Source organism: Periplaneta americana, chromosome 12, assembly GCF_040183065.1.
Source record: "Periplaneta americana isolate PAMFEO1 chromosome 12, P.americana_PAMFEO1_priV1, whole genome shotgun sequence".
Lineage (NCBI taxonomy): Eukaryota > Metazoa > Arthropoda > Insecta > Blattodea > Blattidae > Periplaneta > Periplaneta americana.
In genome coordinates, this window is record NC_091128.1 from 11,784,353 (window position 1) to 11,806,442 (window position 22,090).

A 22,090-nucleotide genomic window follows, 5' to 3' on the forward strand; every position below is an offset into this window, starting at 1 on the left:
GAGGACTTAAAAGAGTTGCTTTTTCTTTAAACATGTTATTGACGATATTGTTAACTGACTCGATTCTTATATTAATATCTGCTTAAGGAGGAATCAATAACTTCAAAAATTAACTACTGGGTGTTCAGTTCAAAATGTGTCATGGCTCGCTGTATGTCGTCATGTGACTAGCCGATGAGCCTAGAGAATTCAATCTTCCTACACTTCCGCAGAGGCGTATTACCTAAATGCGAGAGAAGTTGCCTAGCGAGTATGGCGTTCATTCTGAAGAGTACGTACGGTAATGCCGGTAGTGGCAGGAATGTGAACTGTTTGGAAACACGTACTGAAGTGAGTTTTTTTTCTTACTGTCGGGATATGGGGAGAGGGTTAAGACGATTACTTACGTATTTGTTGACATTAACTTGGACAGTCAACATGGACATGGAGCATTTTGATTTGTGTTGTGGAATGTTGCCGTACGCAATCGATGATAACAAATACCTTGCATACGACTTGCCCGCGCAAAACACAGTTCGAAAGAGGTTATGGTAGCACACAGACTTTACAGACCGCCATCTGTTGCTACGACGTTCAAGTTATACCATACACGTTCTCAAGTTCAGATTGAACGCCTTGATTAATAGGCAACTTCTCTGACATAAAAGCTGAAACTCGCTTCAAATCGCTGACTCACAACAGTGACGTCATGACACACTTTGAAATGAACACCCAGTATATAGCAATGACTACAATAAAACCGCTGTGATCACTTCAAATCATCACAACTTAATGTGTTGTTTCATTAAGTCCTGTAATTTAATTTTTTGTACATTTCAGTGTGGATGCAGTCTTCCCATCTTTAGAAATGAAAGATCCAGCAAATAATAATTTGATTCCTGATTTGTTAAATTTTCTGGAATTAAGAAGAACCCAGTATCAATCGGTGAAGAACAACTCTGAATCCAAAGGTAAAGGTTATTGAATTATTTTGTGACGTTTTATCTAATTCTGACTTCATAAAATATTTTAAGCAATGCTGCATTGAATGTGACCATTTTTTAAACTTAAAGTTTTTTATACTTAATTATATGTTCATCTTAAAATTAACTGATGATTGCAATGGAGTACGGTATCTTACATTTGCTTATAGAAATACTTGAGTTCCATATTGGATAATTATTCTTTATAGCATTACTTGAAGTCCATATTGGATAATAAATGGGATTAAAATTACTCCTGTAACTAATAGTTCGAAAGTTTCGAACGGTCACTTTCCTTGCTTCTATTTCATATTGACCCTCTACTACGATAATTCTTAGAGGAATATGTCATAAATATCTTGAAGGTGCCAATTTTTATGCTAAATTTCTTAAAAAACTGAGAATACACACTATTATGAATTCATTCAACAAGCAGAAAAATATATTAACTTATATAAAATTATAAAATACAACTATCAATTTACATTTTTGTATACAGTATATTAAATATGATGAAACATTAAAATTCTTTAAACTACCAACTTCTAAGGCTTACATACCGTACTGTGTTAGCTGTTGAAGCTTATGAAGATGAGTCTCTGGTTAATATATGCAAGTGAAAACATTCGATATCTCACTTTTAATTTTACCCAAGTAATACTGATAAAATGACATACCTGGTACCCTAAACGTTTTTTAAAAAGCTGTATAAAAGACTTTAAAATATTTTATTTTTAACTACATCGTAGTAAAAATAATGTACTGGTAGTGTAATATTTTTATGTAGGCCCTATAAAAAATATAAAGACATATTTTAATTATAAAGAAACACAGAATTTATAAAACAGTTATATTACCGGTTGTTCTGTATGGTTGTGAAACTTGGACTCTCACTTTGACAGAGGAACAGAGATTAAGGGTGTTTGAGAATAAGGATCTTAGGAAAATATTTGGGGCTAAGAGGGATGAAGTTGCAGGAGAATGGAGAAAGTTGCACAATGCAGAACTGTAAGCATTGTATTCTTCACCTGACATAATTAGGAACATTAAATCCAGACGTTTGAGATGGGCAGGGCATGTAGAACGTATAGGCGAATCCAGAAATGCATATAGAGTGTTAGTTGGGAGGCCGGAGGGAAAAAGACCTTTGGGGAGGCAGAGACGTAGATGGGAGGATAATATTAAAATGGATTTGAGGGAGGTGGGATATGATGGTAGAGACTGGATTAATCTTGCACAGGATAGGGACCGATGGTGGGCTTATGTGAGGGTGGCAATGAACCTGTGGGTTCTTCAAAAGCCATTTGTAAGTAAGTAACACAGTAACAAAAACAGTTTTTTAATAATATGTCATTTAGGACAGGTTCCTCTGGAAGCAGGACTCAGCGGAGACATTCTTGTTTTACTCCTGGTTTGTTTACTACCATATTGCCCCTCGTTAGTAAATTGTCTATACTTATTCTAGCATATTTTGGTAAAGGCTTTGGCTTGCTTTATCATGTAGCTAGGAAATCCAATATTTATCATCATTGATCACAACTTATTACATAATACTTCATCAAATGCCTTTTCGGAATCCACAAATAACATGAAAATATGTATGTTTAGTCGAGAGTCCGAAGACTGGTTGTAACCTTATAGTTACAAGTTAAGGTCACAAGTGACACCATCGACTGTTGAATAATGAATATACTGTACAACCATAACAAGAACAACCTCTTCTGAACTCGTGTTCTAATATTTGTTTAATATATGTTCGCTAATACTGTAATATATAATCTTCGTGGATAATCAATTAAATCCCACAACTCTAATTAAAATGGATTTGAGGGAGGTGGAATATGATGTTAGTTAGGGACTGGATTAATCTTGCTCAGGATAGGCACCGATGATGGGCTTATGTGAGGGGACAATGAACCTCCGGGTTCCTTAAAAGCCATTTGTAAGTGAGTATGAGGATTTGAGTATATTCACAATCGCAAATCACTTAACTAAGAAAAATCCCTATTGAGAAAGCACGTTCAATTGCCAACAAAATAAAGTAAAGGAAACTTTTGTCTATGTAGGTTTATGACAGGTGATTGGTAGATCATTTCAAACTTGCAGATAGTGGGGCTTTTGAGATTGCTAGGAGAGTGGTGATATTCATATTTTTGTGTTCAAACCAAAACAAAAATGCAATTAACAGATGTTGCAGGCAAACATTTTCACTTCGCAGCAGAAATGTTTTTGTTTAAGAATCTTCAAACTCGTACATCTTACTACAATGTTCTTTCACATGTTTAATACTATCAAAAAGATGCTGCTAAAATGCACTATATCTTTTTATTTTAGATCCAGTCAGTGGGACCTTACTTCCCTACAAATCACGCATTAGTATTTGCTGACAATGGACGCGAGAAATTTACTATTTGGTATTTACTCACTGATTCATATGCAATCATAAAGATAAGATTCAATAATTTTAGTTATTTTTTGATCATTCAATTTATGTCCAAATAATAATTTAAAATTTGAAAGTCTACTTTAATCTCCACCATTATAAAGCAAATGTCTTCTGATTATAACAGCTGCTAGGTTGGCAACGCTGATATTTAGTTGTGATTTTAATTTTGTGTAGTGCAGGTTTTGCGTCTTACTTTGTCTGAGAATACTTAAAATTGTTGACTCGTGATATTTGGAAAATTTCGATTACCGGTACCCCTTTCAAAGTATAGGGTATACCGGTACATTATTCCTCATATCCATTCTAATGGTAGCTATATTGCATGTCTACCAGCATATATATGTTTATTACTTTCAGGAATCTTTAATTTTATTTCTACACTTGTTTGCTTACTTTATTATTCACTTTCTGATACAGTAATGTGTACATTGATTTTGTCATTGTCCTCAAAAATTAAAAAGAACTAAATCAATAATTATAATTAATGTCATAGCAAATTAGATTAATTACAATTAATATTGGAGAACTGAAGCTAATTATAATTCATATTAGAACTACATCTAATTTTGTTTACATTAGAACTATATTAATTTCTTAGTCATCAGCACCATCATCATCATCATCCTTGCATGTATTGGGCCTAGTGGCCCAGTTCAGTCTCTTGCCAATGCTTGAATGGTCTGCCCAAGGATCTCTTGCCCACAGGATGGTAATTTAAAATTTGGCGTGGAATTCTAGAACGAGGCATTCAGATGACATGTGACTTCCAGTTTTGTCTGTATTTCTGTAGGTATTCCGTAATCAGTTCAATCTGCAGTTCTTTCATAATGTCAAAATTTTTAATGTGATCCATTCTCGTGTATCCTGCTGGACGACGCATATATCTCATTTCTGCCGTCATTAATCTTTGTGAATCAATATTACGAATCGTCCAAGCTTCACTACCAAAACAGAGTATAGGTCTGCTCAATGTTTTATAAATTCTGGTGCGCGTGTGTTTTTGTACTAAGGTTGGTTTGAATATTTGATTAATTATCCCCATTGCTCTGTTGAATTTAATAATTTTCTCATTCAAATCCTTTTCTTCTTCATATGAAATTTGGTAACCGAGATAACTAAAATTTTTTACTTGTTCGATGATCTTATTATTGATGCATATTTTGCTACGGACTGGTTCCTTTCCTAAAAAAGCCATCACTTTAGATTTGTCAGTTGAAATTTCCAAATTGAAACTTTCTGCCATTTGATTAAAGTTGTAAACCAAACGTTGTAAATTATCTTCTGAAGTTGCCATAAACACAATATCATCAGCAAATAATAAAGTATCTATTTGGGACAAACGACTTATCGGTATACTTCCATGTGGCTTCAATCTCCATTCCTTAATAATGTGATTCATGTATAGGCCTATTATAAATAATAGAGGAGATAAATTACAACCTTGTCTCACTCCTTGATTTATTCGTTTCCATTCTGAATATTTGTTTTCAATCCTAACCTGTATATGATTATTGTTATAAATATTGTAAATAGCTGTTATTAATTGACTTGGAGTACCATCAAGTGCTAAAATATTCAATAATTTGTTTCTATCTACTCTGTCGAAGTCTTTCTTCATATCAATAAATGCCAGGTGGGTTTCAATATTAAATTCTCTGTTTTTCGATCAAAAGCTTCTCATGATCTACCTTTTCGGAATCCATTTTGTGCTTCATCCAGTGTAGTGTCATAAAATTGGTTCAATTTAATTTTTAGTAATTTGGTGTAAATTTTGTAGCTAGAAATGAGAAGGCTTATTCCTCTAAAGTTATCACAGTTGCTTATAACACCTTTTTTGTGTGCCAGAATTACTATTGCTCTTTGCCAACTTTCTGGTGGAGGATTCTCATCATTAAATATTCTGTTCAAGAAAAGTAAAAATCTATTATTAAGGGGGGATGTAGGGCGGATATGACCAAAAATCACATTTTTTAAAAAGTGATTTAAAATAAACTTTATAGTCTTGAGAATGTGTCCACAAAATTTTACGGCCGAATTCCAATTATAAATGGGCTTTAAAAATTTAAAGAGCCATGGCCGCTCTGTGCCACGCCCACTTTTTTACCAAATACTCCAGTCATCCTTCATTTTCTCTCTTTTTGTACATGCAAACGCTTGGAAAGGCTGTATGTTTGAGTGTAGATGGCTGTGAGCAGGAGTACCACGTGTATTTTAGGCGGGAAGAGCATGCTTGCTTTGATTTCTTGGTTTGGAGGTAGTAAAAACGTGTTTGTTGTGAAGTTGGTTTTGTAAGTTTTGTCTTCCACGAGTGTTATTTATACAGTATGCCTCGTTTCAGTAGCAGTGTGTTTAGAAAAGTGAAAAGAAGTATTATAAATAATACAAAAAAGAAACGTGTGTGTGTGTGTGTGTGTGTGTTCAAGAAAAGGTTAGGGCTGTACCACTGCCATCGTGATCTAATACAGGCCGTAAGGCAGACCACGTGACTCGCTTAACAGCTGATCGCGAAAGGCGGTCTTTCAACCATATGAATTAGTTGCAGTGCATGAAGAATAACATATATTTCTCTGAAATGCAGTGTAATTGCGTCAGTAAAATTTTAAACAGTGATTGTGAGACACTTGAGACACAATTTACTTGCAATTTAAGGTGTAATATTATTTTTGGTGTGAAAATTACGTCGTTGCAGGCAAAGTTCGTATGTGTAATACTTGCCTTTATTTCGATTAAATATTGCGCCCTTATGTGGTTAAGTGAAATTTTGGTCTTATAAACAGTAGGCTAAATATGTGTAATAATATATACGTGAAAGTGAAACATTGACTGGCATGTAAAGTAAGTTGTGATTGGGCCAAAGTGCAGCGTTACCGATGTTACTCTTGTCTAATCCATTATTGTTAGTTTAACGTATTTGTCTTATTAAATTTAAATTATTGCGCCCTTTTTATTTGTGAATAACCTACATTATACGAGTAAATAATACGACGTTTGATAATATACACAATTTGAACTAAAAACGAGATACATATAGTATATTACGAAAAATTATACCCTATAGTTTTCATTACTGTTACAGTATCTAGAATTGTAATTAGTTGAAATAAAGCACTCATGCTTCATTACGAAATTCTTGCACATTCATTTATGCACGTTTCAACAATTTTCAGTTGCATCGCACGCATATTTTAATGTGTTGAAGTTATAGGTTATGTTTATTCTATCAGTACTTGCCTTATTTCCATATTCGCAATTATGCATTATAATTAAGCATAACGCTACGTATAACTTATAAATGCAATTTGTCTACACTTCAATTGTATTTATTCGTTTCAGACGGTACTCCAGTCTGAAGTCTGATTAGTTTAATATGTTACTAGGGCTAAACTAGCGCTGAGGTAGTTCCCTTCGTATTCATACATCTTGCATATACAAATTAGTTCGGTTCGTTCAGGATTTTAATATGCCTTGCTTATAGGATCAAATGCATCTCCACAAAAAATAAATTCAACTGTTTTCAGTTCAGAAATTACCGGAACTATACCTCAGCGCTACTAAGTAATATAACGTATGTACATTTCATATGAGGGACTGTGGTGAATTTTCTACCTATAAGTAAGGACGGTAACCGTGTTCTGAAGTTTATCCTAAAATATATTCTTCTTTATTAAATCTCAAAACCGTTTTCGTTCTCAACTTAAGCCTAAAATGTTGACGCAGATAGGTTATGTTAACATGGTAAATTCTCTTCACATAAAAATAACACAGTTTTATTTATTATTCCTGCCACATTATGCAACACATAAATGGAATTTATGCACATATTACATTGAATAAAAATTTAATTGTATTATTTATTTGTTCCCTACTTTACTGGGTTGTAATGAATTGTATTTATCTAACCTACCAGATTAACACACAACTGTACATACACTAATTTCATAGGAGGGACTGTGGTAAATTTTGTACCTACAAGTAAGGAAGGTAGACGTGCTAAATTAAAATCACAATATAAATAATTCTTCTTTATTAAATCTCAAAATAGCTTCCATTCCAAACTTAAAATGTTGATGCAACCAGGTTATGTTACCATGTAAAACTCCGTTCACATTAAAATAACACAGTTTTGTAATTATTTCTGCAACATATTATGCAATAAGAAGTGTGAAGGGGTCTTATACACACATTACACTAAATAAAATTGAGTGCCGACACGCTATAAAGTAATATCTTTCTCTCAGCTCCCTATACTCAAATAGAAAAGCCCGACTCATCGAATGACGTCACACAACCTGCATTACGGCCTGGTCTAGATCACGATGGCAGTGGCTGTACCAACTCTCAATGTAGAAGGACAACAGAGCAGGTCTAGCATAAAGATTGGAGAAGGAATTGAATTGCAAAATAATGTTGATGAAAGTAAATTGAATACAGGGTTTAGAATAATTGATTTGTCCATTCTTTCCTCTGCCATAAACAATGCCTGTTGTTGCTCAACTTGTGGCTCCAAATCACTCAAAATTCATGATGATGAAAACAGGTTTGGTGTTGTTTGTACTCTCCATATAGTGTGTGACAATTGTGGATTCGATTCACAATTTAAAACTTCTAATAGAAAAAATAATGCATATGAAGCCAATATTAGATTGACTTACAGCATGAGATGTGTTGGTGTTGGGAGGGAAGGAATAAATTTGGTTTGTGGTCTCATGAACATGCCTCCACCAACAATACGTTACACTGATACTAATAATGTGCTACTAAAATCCCTGAAAAAAGTGTGCGATGAGTCTATGACAAAAGCAGTACAACAAGCAGTCTCTGTAAATGATCGTGATGGAAATGATCTATCTGTGTCCTGTGATGGTATTTGGATGAGGCGTGGATTTTCCTCCCTCTATGGTGTATCGACCGTAGTTAGTATCGATACAGGTAAAGTATTAGATGCCCAAGTACTGAGTAAGTACTGCACTACATGCTCCACCAGAAAGAAAAGTTTAAATAAAAATGAAGAGGAGCAATGGGAACAAAATCATGCTAAGTCTTGCTGCAAGAATTATCATGGTTCTAGTGGTGGGATGGAGGCAGCAGGAATGAAATTAATTTTTCATCGCTCCCAAGAGAAATATGGTGTACGCTATGTAAAGTACTTGGGAGACGGTGATTCCAGTGCCTTCAAAAGTGTGTTTGAAAGTGAGCCATATGGATCAGATTGCCCTATTGAGAAGCTGGAGTGTGTTGGACATGACCAGAAACGTATGGGTTCTAGGCTGCTGAAACTTACCAAGGATATGAAGGGTAAGAAACTGGAAGATGGTAAGGGGATTGGAGGAGCTGGACTACTAACTAAGAAGGAAATCCAGTCAATACAAATGTATTATGGAGCTGCCATCAGATAGAATGTGGGTAATTTGGACAGTATGCAGCATGCTGTATGGGCAATCTACTTCCACAAGTTATCCACAGATGCCAAACCCCAGCATGGTTTGTGTGGCGAGTGGTGTCCATACAAGAAGGCACGAAACAATGCACAACAATACAGCCATAAACATAGTATACCAGAGCCAGTCATGAATGCCATGAAACCAACTTTTAGGGCTCTGGCCAAGCCAGATCTCCTAAAGAAATGCGTTCATGGCAAAACTCAGAATCCCAATGAGTCTTTGAATCAGCTGATTTGGAAGCGCTGCCCTAAAACTCTGTTTGTGTCTTCTACAGTAGTACAAATAGCCACATTGGATGCTATTTTGGTCTATAATGATGGCAATGTAGGGAGAATAAGAACTCTTCAGGAACTTGGATTTGAACTAGGTGCGTTCACAATAAACATACTCCAAGGTATCGACAGCAGGAGAATCGACAGTGCCAACACTGCTCTTCAAAAAATACAACAAGAGGCACGGCAGAGAAGATCCCTGAAGAGGAAGGAAGCTGAGGACCTTCAGGAAGAACAGGAATATGGTGCAGGGGATTTTTAGAGGTACAAAAATGGATATGGCATGTCGCATGTGTATAGAAATCTTTACAATAAGTTTTCCGTACTTTACATTTTTCTATAGTTAAGGAACATTTTCTCAGAAACTATTTAAGATAAAGCAATGACATTTTGCACATATATTTATCACTGAATTATAAAAGTTTTCCTGCAGAAAATTTTATTTCACATGTGAATTGAAAGTTTTTACATTAGATAAAGTAGTAACATTTAATAAAACAAATTACCATACATATAAAAAAAAATATATTTTGAAAAAGGTATTTGATATTTTAAACTTCTGTCTGCAGGGATTGGTTAGATATAGTATTGAGAAAATGTACACAAAATTTCAAATCAATAATGTCCAATAGATATTGAGAAAATGTTCCTTATCTTCCTATACATCAGGTTAGGATACATTGGCTTATAACTCCGCTTCCATATATGCTAGGATATTGTGAATCGGTACTGAAACACATACATTCATTGTCAGTTATCCTACCAAATTTCAAATTTATAGCTTCAAAACTGTGGAAACCATGATGAATACAAAAAACGGTGCGCTTCCGGCCTACATCCCCCCTTAAAAGCATCTCCTGCGTACTTGAATAATTCCAAATTGATACCATCTTTCCCAGGTGCCTTATTATTTTTATATTGTGTTAGCACTATTTGTAGTTCATTCAAAGTAAAATTTTCCATGTTATCATTATAAGAATTTGAAGAGCATAAAATTGCATTCTTTTTCTGCCATAAATCTTGAAAATAATGAGCCCATGCCTCCAAATGGATTGTATTAATTTTAACTCTTTCTTGTACCTCTCCATTCAATTGTTTCAAAATTTTAAATGTTTTTGGGTCTGGTCTAGTAATATCTGTTTCCAACTGTACAACAAAGTCATTCCAATATTTTCTATGATTTTTCCTAACTTCCCTCTTTGCTAATGCTCTTTTCTTCCTATATTCCATTTCATCAACAAGTGTACCAGTTGATTGAAATTTTTTAAGTGCTTCCCTCTTATCAGTAATAATTTTGGCTACATTATCGTCCCATTTCCTTAAACCACGTTTTCTGTTCTATTTCTTTTTAGTTCCTAGACTTTCCTTTGCCGCTGTAGTTATAATATACTTCAAATTACTCCATTCTTCCTCAATATTACTTCCTATTTCTATATGTAGTAAATTAACTATTCTCTTCTCATAGAGCCTCCGAATACTTGGGTCATTAAGTAGTGAAACCTTAAAACAACATGTAGGTTGTTTAATAATTTGTTTATTATTATACCACCTTGGAGGTGGTATTACAACAAAGATAGATCAATAATAATAAATAATAAAAAGTAAACATGAATTCGTCTACAAAATCTGGTATGTGATGCAACAACAACAACAACTTAATGACTGTTTTTTCAAATGTTTTTAGTTTACTGCTTATAATGGAGCTTGGAATTTTATTATGCTTTAAGACTTGTCGTAATTCTGTGAGTGGACAAATGGCTATTATTTGATGTTCTTGTTTGATACGTGTGGTACTGGTAGTTTAAATTGAATTTGAATTTGAATTTTGATTTATTTTTGAGTGAAATACACTGTTTCTATAATGTATATAGAAGACGTGGGTAAAATTTTTAATTCTTCAAAAGTTATTTTTCTCTGTCCTCATCAGTAACTGTTTAATATAATTTTTACGGTTGTCTTCCATAGCTTTGCTTGTTGCACCTTATAAGGGTAGGATAGGGAACTGTTATATTAACAAATTTGCTGTATTTTAAAATGTAGAATAATTTTAAATGAACAAGTACAGTAAATAAAATATTTATGGTCCTTCCACTAATCTAATTGCAGAGAAAGAATTCAGTAATCGGTTGAAGTTGTTAATGGAAGAAAGCACTTTAATTCTGCAAGAGAGTGCCAATTTGAAAGATACTTATTACCATGAAAAGAAAAAGGTAATTTTTATTTCCACTTTTCTTTTTTTCTCTAATTACGTGTGTGAAGGTGGTTGATGAAATTAATGCACTTGAAAGCAAGTGTTGTCTATGTTAACCTGTATGAGCAGTGAACTCTTGTTTAATTATTGGAATGAAACACGGATGTTGCACAAAAAGAAATAGAAATAAGTGCATATAGACAGGGCTGGGCAGTATTTGAAATAAATTTGTATTTTGTAATTTGTAAGGATTTTCGAAAGTATTTTGTATTTAAATACATAAATTTGATGTATTTTGTATTTAAAATACTCAAAATACTTTCTTTTTCTTCTTGTCCTTCAAGTTTTGGATTTGGATTTGAAGAATGAACTTTAGTCTTATTTGCCTACCCATTTCAGATGTGCTAGCCATACACTTAGTTTTCTTGCCACAACTGATTTCCTTAATGCCCTAAAGAGATCTCTAACAGCATCATGGATCCATCATCCATGGAATGCATTAGGATACCCAAATCCTTAGAAATTATATCAGCTGTCTTGAAATATTCCTTAAAGTTTCCTTGCCCAACTCGATGGAATTCTCTTTGACTCAATCTGTCAAATATTGCAATTCTGCAGTATACCAGTATGTGAAAAACTGGGATTGCCAACCTTCAAAGATGTTGAGTTTCAGTACTTTGAAGGATATTGTGCAGTTCTGAAACCCATTGCCATAGCCCTTGATTTAATGCAAAATGAGAAGACGTGCTATTATGGCCGACTTTCGTCCACATAAATTTCCCTCAAAAACAGATTACATATTCTGTTCTATCCAAAGTAACTCCAATCCTAATAAGTTCGCTTTCATCAAGATTTAAAGTGATGTTTGATCTGACCCCAGAAGCAAATTCAACTATTTTGGCAGCTTGCTTCCACCCATCATTTAAGATGAGATGGCTACCTGACACTACCTCACCAAATGATAAGAAGAGGGTACAGAATATGTGTGTGAAATCAGCTGAGCAGTTCTCTGCTACACCTTTGGTCAGTTCAGATGATAAAGACGATGAAAACAATTTTTATGTTTTCAACTCAAGTACAACAGACTTTGAAAATCAAAAAGAAAAGAACTTGTCTACTGCGGAATATGAGCTCATACAATTCTTCAATGGCAAAGGGACAACCCTGTGCACTCTAGCTTTTATAAAGTACCGTGTAATACAAGTTTGTGTTCCTCTGTAGAAAGACCGTTCTCTTTTGCAGGATTTATTCATTTACCAGCAAGGGGATCCTTATCTGATGAACGTTTTGAGAAACTGTTTTTTTTTTTTTTTTTTTAAAGGGAGCAGTAATTATTCATATGTAGCATAATTTGATTGCTGACTGGGAAAAGGAAGAATGTTCAGTTACAGTGTTTATAAAACTTCGAGATAAAAATACTTTTAATGTTAATATAATATAAGTATTTTGTATTTATAATTCAAATACTATTCTTTTAAGTATTTTATATTTGTATTTTAAATACTTGGATGTCAGTATTTTGCCTAGCCCTGCATATAGAATGATTGTCACATTCGTTCAGATCTTGTTTTTAGTAGACATAAATGGAATAACATTAAACGACGCTTTATTCTTAATTCTTATAAATTATGATAGCGAGACTGTAGGTACGTTAAGTGCAGCTTGTGATTGAGATATGTGTTTCTAGAGGATTAATCTGGAATTGAAACTAAGCAGAATGGATTCACGCATTCAGGAGCTGCAGCAGACCATCAAAGAACAGAACGAGGATATAAAAGCTACGGAACAAAAGGTAAGGCTTCTCTCTGTGTACACAAAGAAAAATGTGGAATGATTTGTAAAGAATGGATTAAAAACTGCAAGTAAGGCTTCTTGAACACAGATACATGCACAAATAAGTAACGTATTGCTATTTATAACTTCTTCTAAATGCTTCATATTACAAGATTTGTACACTAGTCGACAGCTTTTTGGAAGGCGGTCGGCTGCTATATGAGCCGTAGTATTTCTGGTATGTGACGTCACAAGCTTGTACAGTATAACCTATCGGAATCAATCTAACAAATACTTTCCGAGTTCTTTTGTTCACGTGTGAGTGTTTCAGTACATTGAATCAGTAAAATTAACATATATACTGATGGATCAACCACAGAAAACCTTACTGGAGCTGGAGTTACATGTACACATTTTCCTTTTATCATTCTGTTGGCAGAGACACAACAAATTATGATGGTGAAATAGAGGCTATACACATTGCTCTCAGACAATTATTAAATCTTCCCTTAAATGAATATAACAAGACAGTAATTCTTTCAGATTCTAAAGCTGCAATTCAGGGAATATGTTCAAATGCTACAAAGAAATCAACAAAAATAAGAGAATGCTACAAAATGTTAACACAGCTCAAAAAAGTTAATAAGATTGTCCATCTCCAATGGATTCCAGCACACTGTGGAGTCATGGGGAATGAAACCGCAGACACACTTGCAAAGAAAGGCACAACAATAAAACAAAAGTCTAAATTTAATTTCTCACATTCCTCAATAAAACGCTTGATCACTACAAAATTTTCTCATTCATACCTACAAGAAATAGAATCAAATGCTAAAGACAAAAAATGGATTACACTACTTTCCAACCCAGATATAGTCCCCCAGAGACCAAGGAAAACAGCAGTTGCAGCCTTCAGACTATTGACAAATCATGACTGTCTAGCAAGTCATCTCTACAGAATAGGTACCTCAGCTTCACCCATATGTGTCCTGTGTAATGATCCAGCAGAAATGAATGAAGACCACTTGAAGACCTGCGAAGCATAAAGTTCAGAAGAAACTACAGTTCAAAAGTATTGGAAAGCACGACTGCTAATGGCTTCATTGCCAAATGCAAGGCACTAGACAACAACAACAACATTTACTGCGTGTGTGTAAGATAAATAAATGAAAGAAGAAACTGTAAAAAGACAAGTATTGCAAAGACAGGCGCGGGAAATAGTGTTTAAGGTGTATAATTATTTTAAAAACATTGACGAGCAGAACACTGCCTGCCATAATGATGATGGCTGCAATGTTGCCAATGTGCAACAAACGACTGCAGAATCATGTGGTGTGGAATTGAGAATCGTGCAAAGGATATTGTTAATGAAAGAAAGAGGATTTCTTTGGTGTCATGCTTACAGTAATCAACGGCTAAGGTCAATATTGTCTTTTGATAATTTAAATTCTTTCCTGCGCTATTTGTATTGCACGTGCGTGTGAAGTACGATGTGGCAATGTTGAACACTGCCTTGCTCTCGCTGTCTGTCTCTCTCAATGCAAACGCTAGTAGACGACCATCATTCGAATTGCCGTTGACTCTAGTCGCCTGGAATTTGAAAGCATAGCGGCTGTTAGCTCCGTATGTAAAACAGAGAGTGCGCATGCGCGAGCATATACCTATAGTGCTGCTTCTATCCACGCGTGATGTCACTCGTGCTTGCAGATCCCAGATGGGATGTGTACTGCTTTTATTAATTTGTCGTTCGTAGCAAAATAAGAATATTCTTCATTCAATGCTAGCAAATTCACTTTCACATTTTTCTACACATATGAGCGACCACTGATGCATATTCTATAGAAGGGACATGACACTCTTAATTTGATTTCATGGTAGGAAACAGTCCAAACATATATCTAAATGATATTGTTATTTCCATTGTTAAGGGTAGACATCGTTGGTTCGTTCATATGAATTTTGTGTTTTTGTTACTGGTTCGATTATTAAAGTTGTCTTTGTTTTTAATTAACTTCATTAGATCAAACTCATATTGGTGATATGAACGCTAACTGCTGGATACTATAAATGATAAAGTTTATATTACTTTGCTTTGGTAAGAGTTATGTTACGACTCTCTGCTGGTTATAGAGTTGTCGGGTCTCATGTTTTCCCCTAACTTTTGTTTTTCCTTCTAATTTTACCATTTGGCTTATATTTCCATTTTGACTATAATAATTTATTTCCTTCCACATCCGTTCATAGAAACATTTAAACTCGTGACTTTGATGAAAGATAAAATTGAACAAAGAATAACAGATTATTTCTTCGGAAATGCAGACAAACAAATTTTAAAATCTGTCACAACTCTCATAATAAAATTATCAATGAATTTTGCCAATTCACTCTATTAGTCAAATTCCAAGAGCTAATCTAGAGGACTGGATACCAAACATACGTAATACAGCTTCCATTTTCATTGCTTCCCCAGAAATTTGTGCCAGAAATACATCCTAGCTCTGAAACGTTGAGTTCCATAATTAATCATACAGAGTAAAATTCTAAAAACTTCACATTACACTTGTACCTTGTTTGCTATTTCAGCTTGCAGTAATAAATATGCAAATAAATCAGCAGCAGTTGGATACCAAAGTATTAACACAGAAATACAAGAAGAAATTTCTAGCGGAGGTAGAAAAGGGTGAACGCGAAATGAAATATATGTTACATAAGCAAGAGGCTGAGCTGAAGGTTAGTACATACCTGTAATGTCTCCACTTATCACAAAAAGAATTGAAAAGATGGAGAGTTCTTATACATGTATATAATTCTATTTGTAACAAACAACATAGTTTTCAAAGAATAGCGATTAAACAGCTTTTTTGTGTGGATAGCCGTCTGAAATATACGATAGCAACATCCAATTTAATAACAATTTGTAGCTTCAGAGTCATTGAAACCTCAAACTTTCACTAGGTGCCGTACCTAAGTCTGGATTTTGAATCCTTTAGAAATGAATTTTTTTTTTAACGTTGCAGTTACTTGTGGTTGGTAATATTAAATCATTTATTAAAAATGAATCAGGAGTACAGTAACTTAATTTTATAATTAACATTATAAGGAATGTAAAACACTTGGAAACATTTCTTCATTTCTAATACTTTCAATGATTCTATAGCATTATTTCCATAATACTCGAGACAGATAATTAACATTCTCATTAATTATGCTTTCATTAGTTTGTCAACAAGGTGACGCTAGATTTAACATCGTTAAGAATATGTTCGTGAATGAGTCAAGAAACAGAATAAAGCAAGTTGTCATAGATTATTTTCTAAAATCATAATGAATTATTCCTGAACAGCTAAAGCTTAGTCTTGCTAAAATTTATTATGATTAAGAAATTGGACAGGTGATCTAAACGTATTTAGATATCCCACAATATATGCATTTAACTATTGCTCCATTATCTCCATTTTGTTGTAACAGCATGGGAGTAGCATCTACTTTCTTACAATGAAAACAATACTTAAGAGATGGATTGGGCAATAGTAGTTAGTGATATAAAAAAGAAAAAGACCAATGTCACAATGGCGAGATAGGCTAATCGTGTATTATTGTCAATGCAGTGTTTAGTCTGTACAGTGTTGTCAACTGCATCTTGCACTCAGTTTTCGCGATATCGGTTTGAAATAATCCTTGTTGTAAGGATTAATTTTACCTCTCTTAGGCAAAAAAGGGCGTGAGCTTCACTCACGCCTTTCCTGCATTCACCTCAATCATCATGCAAGAACTCCTACTACCGGTACAAAAAAAATTACACTGATGAAAGAGCATAGGATTTAATTAGAATTGACGTTTACTGTATGAACGATATGGTGGTTATAGATATACGTATAGAAATGACACATTTACTATGTAACGGTACAGGAAAAATGCACGCTTAATCATTTTAATATAATTATTATATCGAAAGACAGCATTAAAAAAAGTTCTTGATGAGGTGGGGTCAATTTTTCGTGAGTCATTCCTTGAATCCATAATTATTCATTGTTCCCTCTAGACTCTAGTATGATTATGTAATAGGCTACGAAAGTTTTTTTTTTTTTGTCTGTACAAATGCCATAATCTTCTGAAAAGTCGAAAATAAGATTATTGGTGTTGATATATAATCTTCTGAAATGTCGAAAATAAGATTATTATTAATAATTGATTAAATGGCGAGCTTACTCGTGTTAATTATGTAAGCATGTGTGGCAATATGAAATATACAGACACACTAAAACACACCCTAATCAAATTCTCAACACACAGATCAATTTCAGAACACACACACACTATTTGACACAACAGGCAGCGAAGTTGAGATAGCACCGTGATCTATAATAGTAGGCTCTGAGGATGGTGTCAAGTAGCACCGAAACAGCTGTAAGCCACACATGGTTACATAGTGTTGGCGAGTAAGATCACCATTAATTATATATATATATTCAAGTGTTAAAAGTAGTGTATGAAAGATTCAACATGGATTATCAAGATTATTATTGTTGATAATATGTTAATGTTGTTACATTAATATCATTTTTATTGTTATTATCGTCATTATTTTTTATCATCATCATCATCCTTAATAGCAGAGTTGCAAAGTATAAACAAGAATATAGGCCTACACTTCAGGGGTTCCCCTCACACTGTGGAATTGAGGGGAGTGAATTAGCTGATCAACTACCTAACAAAAAGGGTGTTCAGATAATAGCTACACCTAAGCAACCCCAAGCATTCCACAATGTGAAGCTGCTTATCAATAGAAAATTTAAAGAAGTGCATCGAGATCTTATTAACCGAAGCAAAGACACTATTGCCAACCAAACAAGGAAGGAATCTTTAGCAGCATTCCGCATACCAACAGTCTACGATCTTCTAGCAGAACATCTTCATTGACTCTCTGTTCTTTCCTCACAAACATGTGTTCTGTGTAAAGATTCCAACAGTGGCATGAGCTGGGATCATACAGGGTTGTTTCCAATCTCTGATAACGAATTTGAATGACATGTGCATCAGGAATCACACTGACACCTGAATTGTGACGAGAGATGACAGACCAGTACCGGTAGTGAGTGATTTTATAATTAGAGTGCACAGTGTATCACAGCAGCAATGCCCAAGAAAATCAAGTCTTTTTGAGAGGGGTACATAACAACTCTTTCTGATACATACAGTTACATGAAAATCATAACGTGGTTTCGTTATTTCCAAGAAAGGCATCTTGTGTGTACCTAATAAGACTGGCAAAGCTCGGGGTGGGATTAATTCCAGAGAGGAAAAAGCAAGCAAATCCACCCCCTGTCACAAGTCACCGCACCCCAAGAGATGATACAAATTAATAAAATTCCATTCGAGTTTTAACAATCTTATTAAGGACACGATGCCTTTCTTGGAACCTCGTTTATTGCAGGCTTCTTTTATTTTCACTTAACTGTACTTGGCATCGGAAAGGGTCGTAATGTATCCCTTCCAAAAAGGTTCGATTTTCTTTGGAATTTCTGATTTGAGTTGCCATGCACTCTATGAGATAACTCACTACCAGTCTGTCACCTCGTGCCACAGTTGAGCTGTCGTGTGACTCCTGACGCAAATGTCATTCAAATTCGTTATCAGAGATTGGAAACAACCCTGTATTAAACGTGTAGTGGTAAGATTAACTTTAAATACAAGCCTACTGAAGAACTGTAGCGGGAAGTACGAAGCTGAATAGTCTTATGTCAAGTGTGTGGGCAATAAATTTAATAATAATAATAATAATAATAATAATAATAATAATAATAATTATAATTATAATTATAATTATAATTATTACTATTATTATTATTGTTATTATTAATTGTTGTTGTTGTTATTATTATTATTATTATTATTATTATTATTATTATTATTATTATTATTATTATTATTATTATTATCTCGCCTACCCGAGAACTGGTTCTTCCGAACTTTCCATCGTCATACGATGGGCTTGCTGTACAAATTGAAACAGTAAGACTTAATAGTGTCTCGCTATTGGACATGGTGAGTGATATATTGGTTTATGTAAAGAATCTGGAGAAAGATATGAACGAGCTGAAAAGCGAAAATTTTGTTCTCAAAGAGCAATTATCTGAATTATTATCTAAGGGTGGCTGCCCTTTAATCCCTAATCAAATTAAATCTACTAATTCTGTTCGATCTAATGACCCCATTAAGAAGTCATACAGTAAGGTTGTGTCAGAGAACAAAGCTGCTGACAATCCACATACTTGTAATTCTGATGCGTCAGCAACAAGGAAGTCTGTGTCCACAACTCCTCCTGTTACAGTTAGACATAACAATCTTGAACTTAATCAGGCCACTGCTTCAACATCTGCCAACGACTCTGAAGGTTTTCAATTGGTATCTCGTAAGAAATATAAAAAAAGAGAACCCAAAGTTGGAACATTGGCTACGAGCAACATTGAAATGGCCCCTGAGAGAATAAAAACTAAATCTCTATTTGTTTCGAGATTTAGTTCAAAAGTCAGCACAAGCAATATAGAGGACTCTCTGAAGAATCAACTTCAACTAAGATCTCTCGCTGTAACTAAACTAAAAACTAAATATCAATCATATTCTTCCTTTCACATCACTGTTGATGTGAGGGATTTCGATTCCATTAACAATCCTGAAGTTTGGCCTGCAGGTTGCCTAATTGCACCTTTTTATGGTAAATTAAAGCCTGAGCAGCATTTTGCACATTCTGCCAATTCGAATTCCGTTGATTCTCAGGGAAATGCCTCTTAGTCTTAGTCTTGCTCGCTCTCACTTTCAATGTTCAGTTCTATTAATCATCTTGAGATTTTCTACCAAAATGTTCGTGGACTTTACACTAAAGTTGATGAAATTTTTCAAAATATAGTGAGTAATAATGATCTCATTATCTGTTTCACTGAAACATGGTTATCTGAGTCAGTAATTAATTCTAATTTATTTCCTAATAATTATACTGTGTTTCGTGCAGACAGGCTGTTTGAAGACACTAACAAAAAAAGAGGTGGTGGTGTCCTAACAGCGATTAGCAACCAGTTACCTTTTACTAGAAGGCGTTTTGACTTAGAAATTATTAGTGAATGCGTATGGGTTGAAATTAGAATGGCTGATGGTTTTAATCTGTTAATTGGTAACCATTATTTCTCTCCTGATACAGATCACAGTCACTTAAAATCTTATCTTAATTTTCTTGAAAAAAATCTTGACACTCAAAATTTTAGAATAGTAATCCTTGGTGATTTCAATACTCCGGGTATGAACTGGTCAACTGGTTTTAATCTTAATGATACTCATTATTACTCTAAAATTAAAGCTAAGGATTTATATTCCTCCTCCTGCCTTCTTGGATTAAATCAAATTAACTCTACCGTTACGAGTAAAAATCTTCTTGATTTGGTTTTTACTAATGCCAATAACAGTACAGTTAAACTTGCCGATCACACTCTAGTTTTAGAGGATATTTATCATCCATCTATCTCTATTTATATTGAAGTAAATTTATCGTTACCAGAACACTGTCATATCAGTTTATATTTAAATTATTCTCAAGGTGATTATCTGAATCTTTATTCTATTCTATACAATTATGATTGGACTAGCATATATCAGACTACTGATGTAAACACTGCTGCAAATTCCTTGTCTCAAATTATAAGCAATGCTATATCTTTTTGTGTCCCTGTCACCTTTGTTAAAAAATCGCACTATCCTAAATGGTTTTCAAATGAATTACGTCAGCTTATTAAGAAAAAAATAAAGCTCATAAAAATTACAAAAAATATAAAACTGATCATCATCATCAAATTTTTTCTAAATTTAGAAAACAAGTCAAAGCCATGATTAAATCCGATAAATTCAAATGGTTACAATCAATTGATGATAACCTAAAGCATGAACCAAATAAATTTTGGAAATATGTAGAAACGTTTCGAAAAACTAATAGCAATCCCACAGAATTAATAATAAATGGTGTTCACATCACAGATGAAAAAGAAATTGCAAATGCATTTGCTAGTCAATTTAAATCTGTTCAACAAAATTGTAACTCTAATTTCACTACTTATGATTTTAATATCGCTGACTGTTTGCCCCTGCCTAAAATTACATCTGATGATGTAACTAAAGCCATTAAAAAGCTAAAGCCTAATAAATCTAAAGGTACAGATAGCATTCCTAATTTTATAATCAAGGGTTGCTCTAATATTTTCATACCCATTTTAACTTTTTTATTCAATCTAAGTTTAAAAACAGGAATTTACCCATCACTTTGGAAGGAAGCATCCATTATTCCAGTTTTTAAAAATGGTAATAAAAACAGTGTTACTAATTATAGACCCATTTCTATCCTAAACAATTTTTCTAAAATTTTTGAAAAAATTATTCACAAACACATTTCATTTTATGTCAAAAATAAGATCAATTCGGCCCAACATGGATTTATTAGAGGGAAATCTACTACTACAAATTTAGTTTCCTATCTCAATCTCATTATGCCTGTTGTCGAAACTCAAGGTCAAATTGACTCAATTTATTTTGATTTTAGCAAAGCATTTGATGTTGTTCCTCACAAAATTTTATTAAATAAATTAAGTAATTTTGGTCTCTCCACTAACTACGTTAATTGGTTTGAAAATTATTTAACAGATAGACAGTCTTGTGTTCGACTAGGTAATTCTCTCTCGGTTCCATTTAATAGTGTATGCGGAGTTCCTCAAGGGTCTACATTGGGACCTCTCCTATTTTTATTATTTATAAATGATATAAGTAAAAGAATAAGTTCTAGCTGCCTTTTATTTGCGGATGATCTCAAAATCTTTCGTAAAATTAATAGTTCGGCTGATTGTCAAATTCTTCAAAATGACATTAATTCAATTTTACAATGGTCTGTTGAAAATGGAATGAAAATTAATCAATCCAAAACTTTTGTTATTTCCTTCTCATGGAAAACTACTTCCCAAAAATTTAAT

At 33.9% G+C, this 22,090-nt stretch overlaps 1 protein-coding gene across 2 annotated transcripts in view; it reads left to right on the forward strand.

Annotated features, from left to right (window-relative positions):
* The window catches only part of LOC138710176 (kinesin-like protein KIF23), an 82,866-nt gene that overhangs the window by 43,192 nt on the left and 17,584 nt on the right, over positions 1-22,090 (forward strand). For both annotated transcript variants that reach the window (XM_069840810.1, XM_069840811.1), the window contains 4 exons: positions 820-950; positions 11,228-11,331; positions 13,000-13,104; positions 15,669-15,815. In XM_069840810.1, the coding sequence (XP_069696911.1) occupies positions 820-950; positions 11,228-11,331; positions 13,000-13,104; positions 15,669-15,815 (487 nt within the window). The remainder of the gene's footprint in view (positions 1-819; positions 951-11,227; positions 11,332-12,999; positions 13,105-15,668; positions 15,816-22,090) is intronic.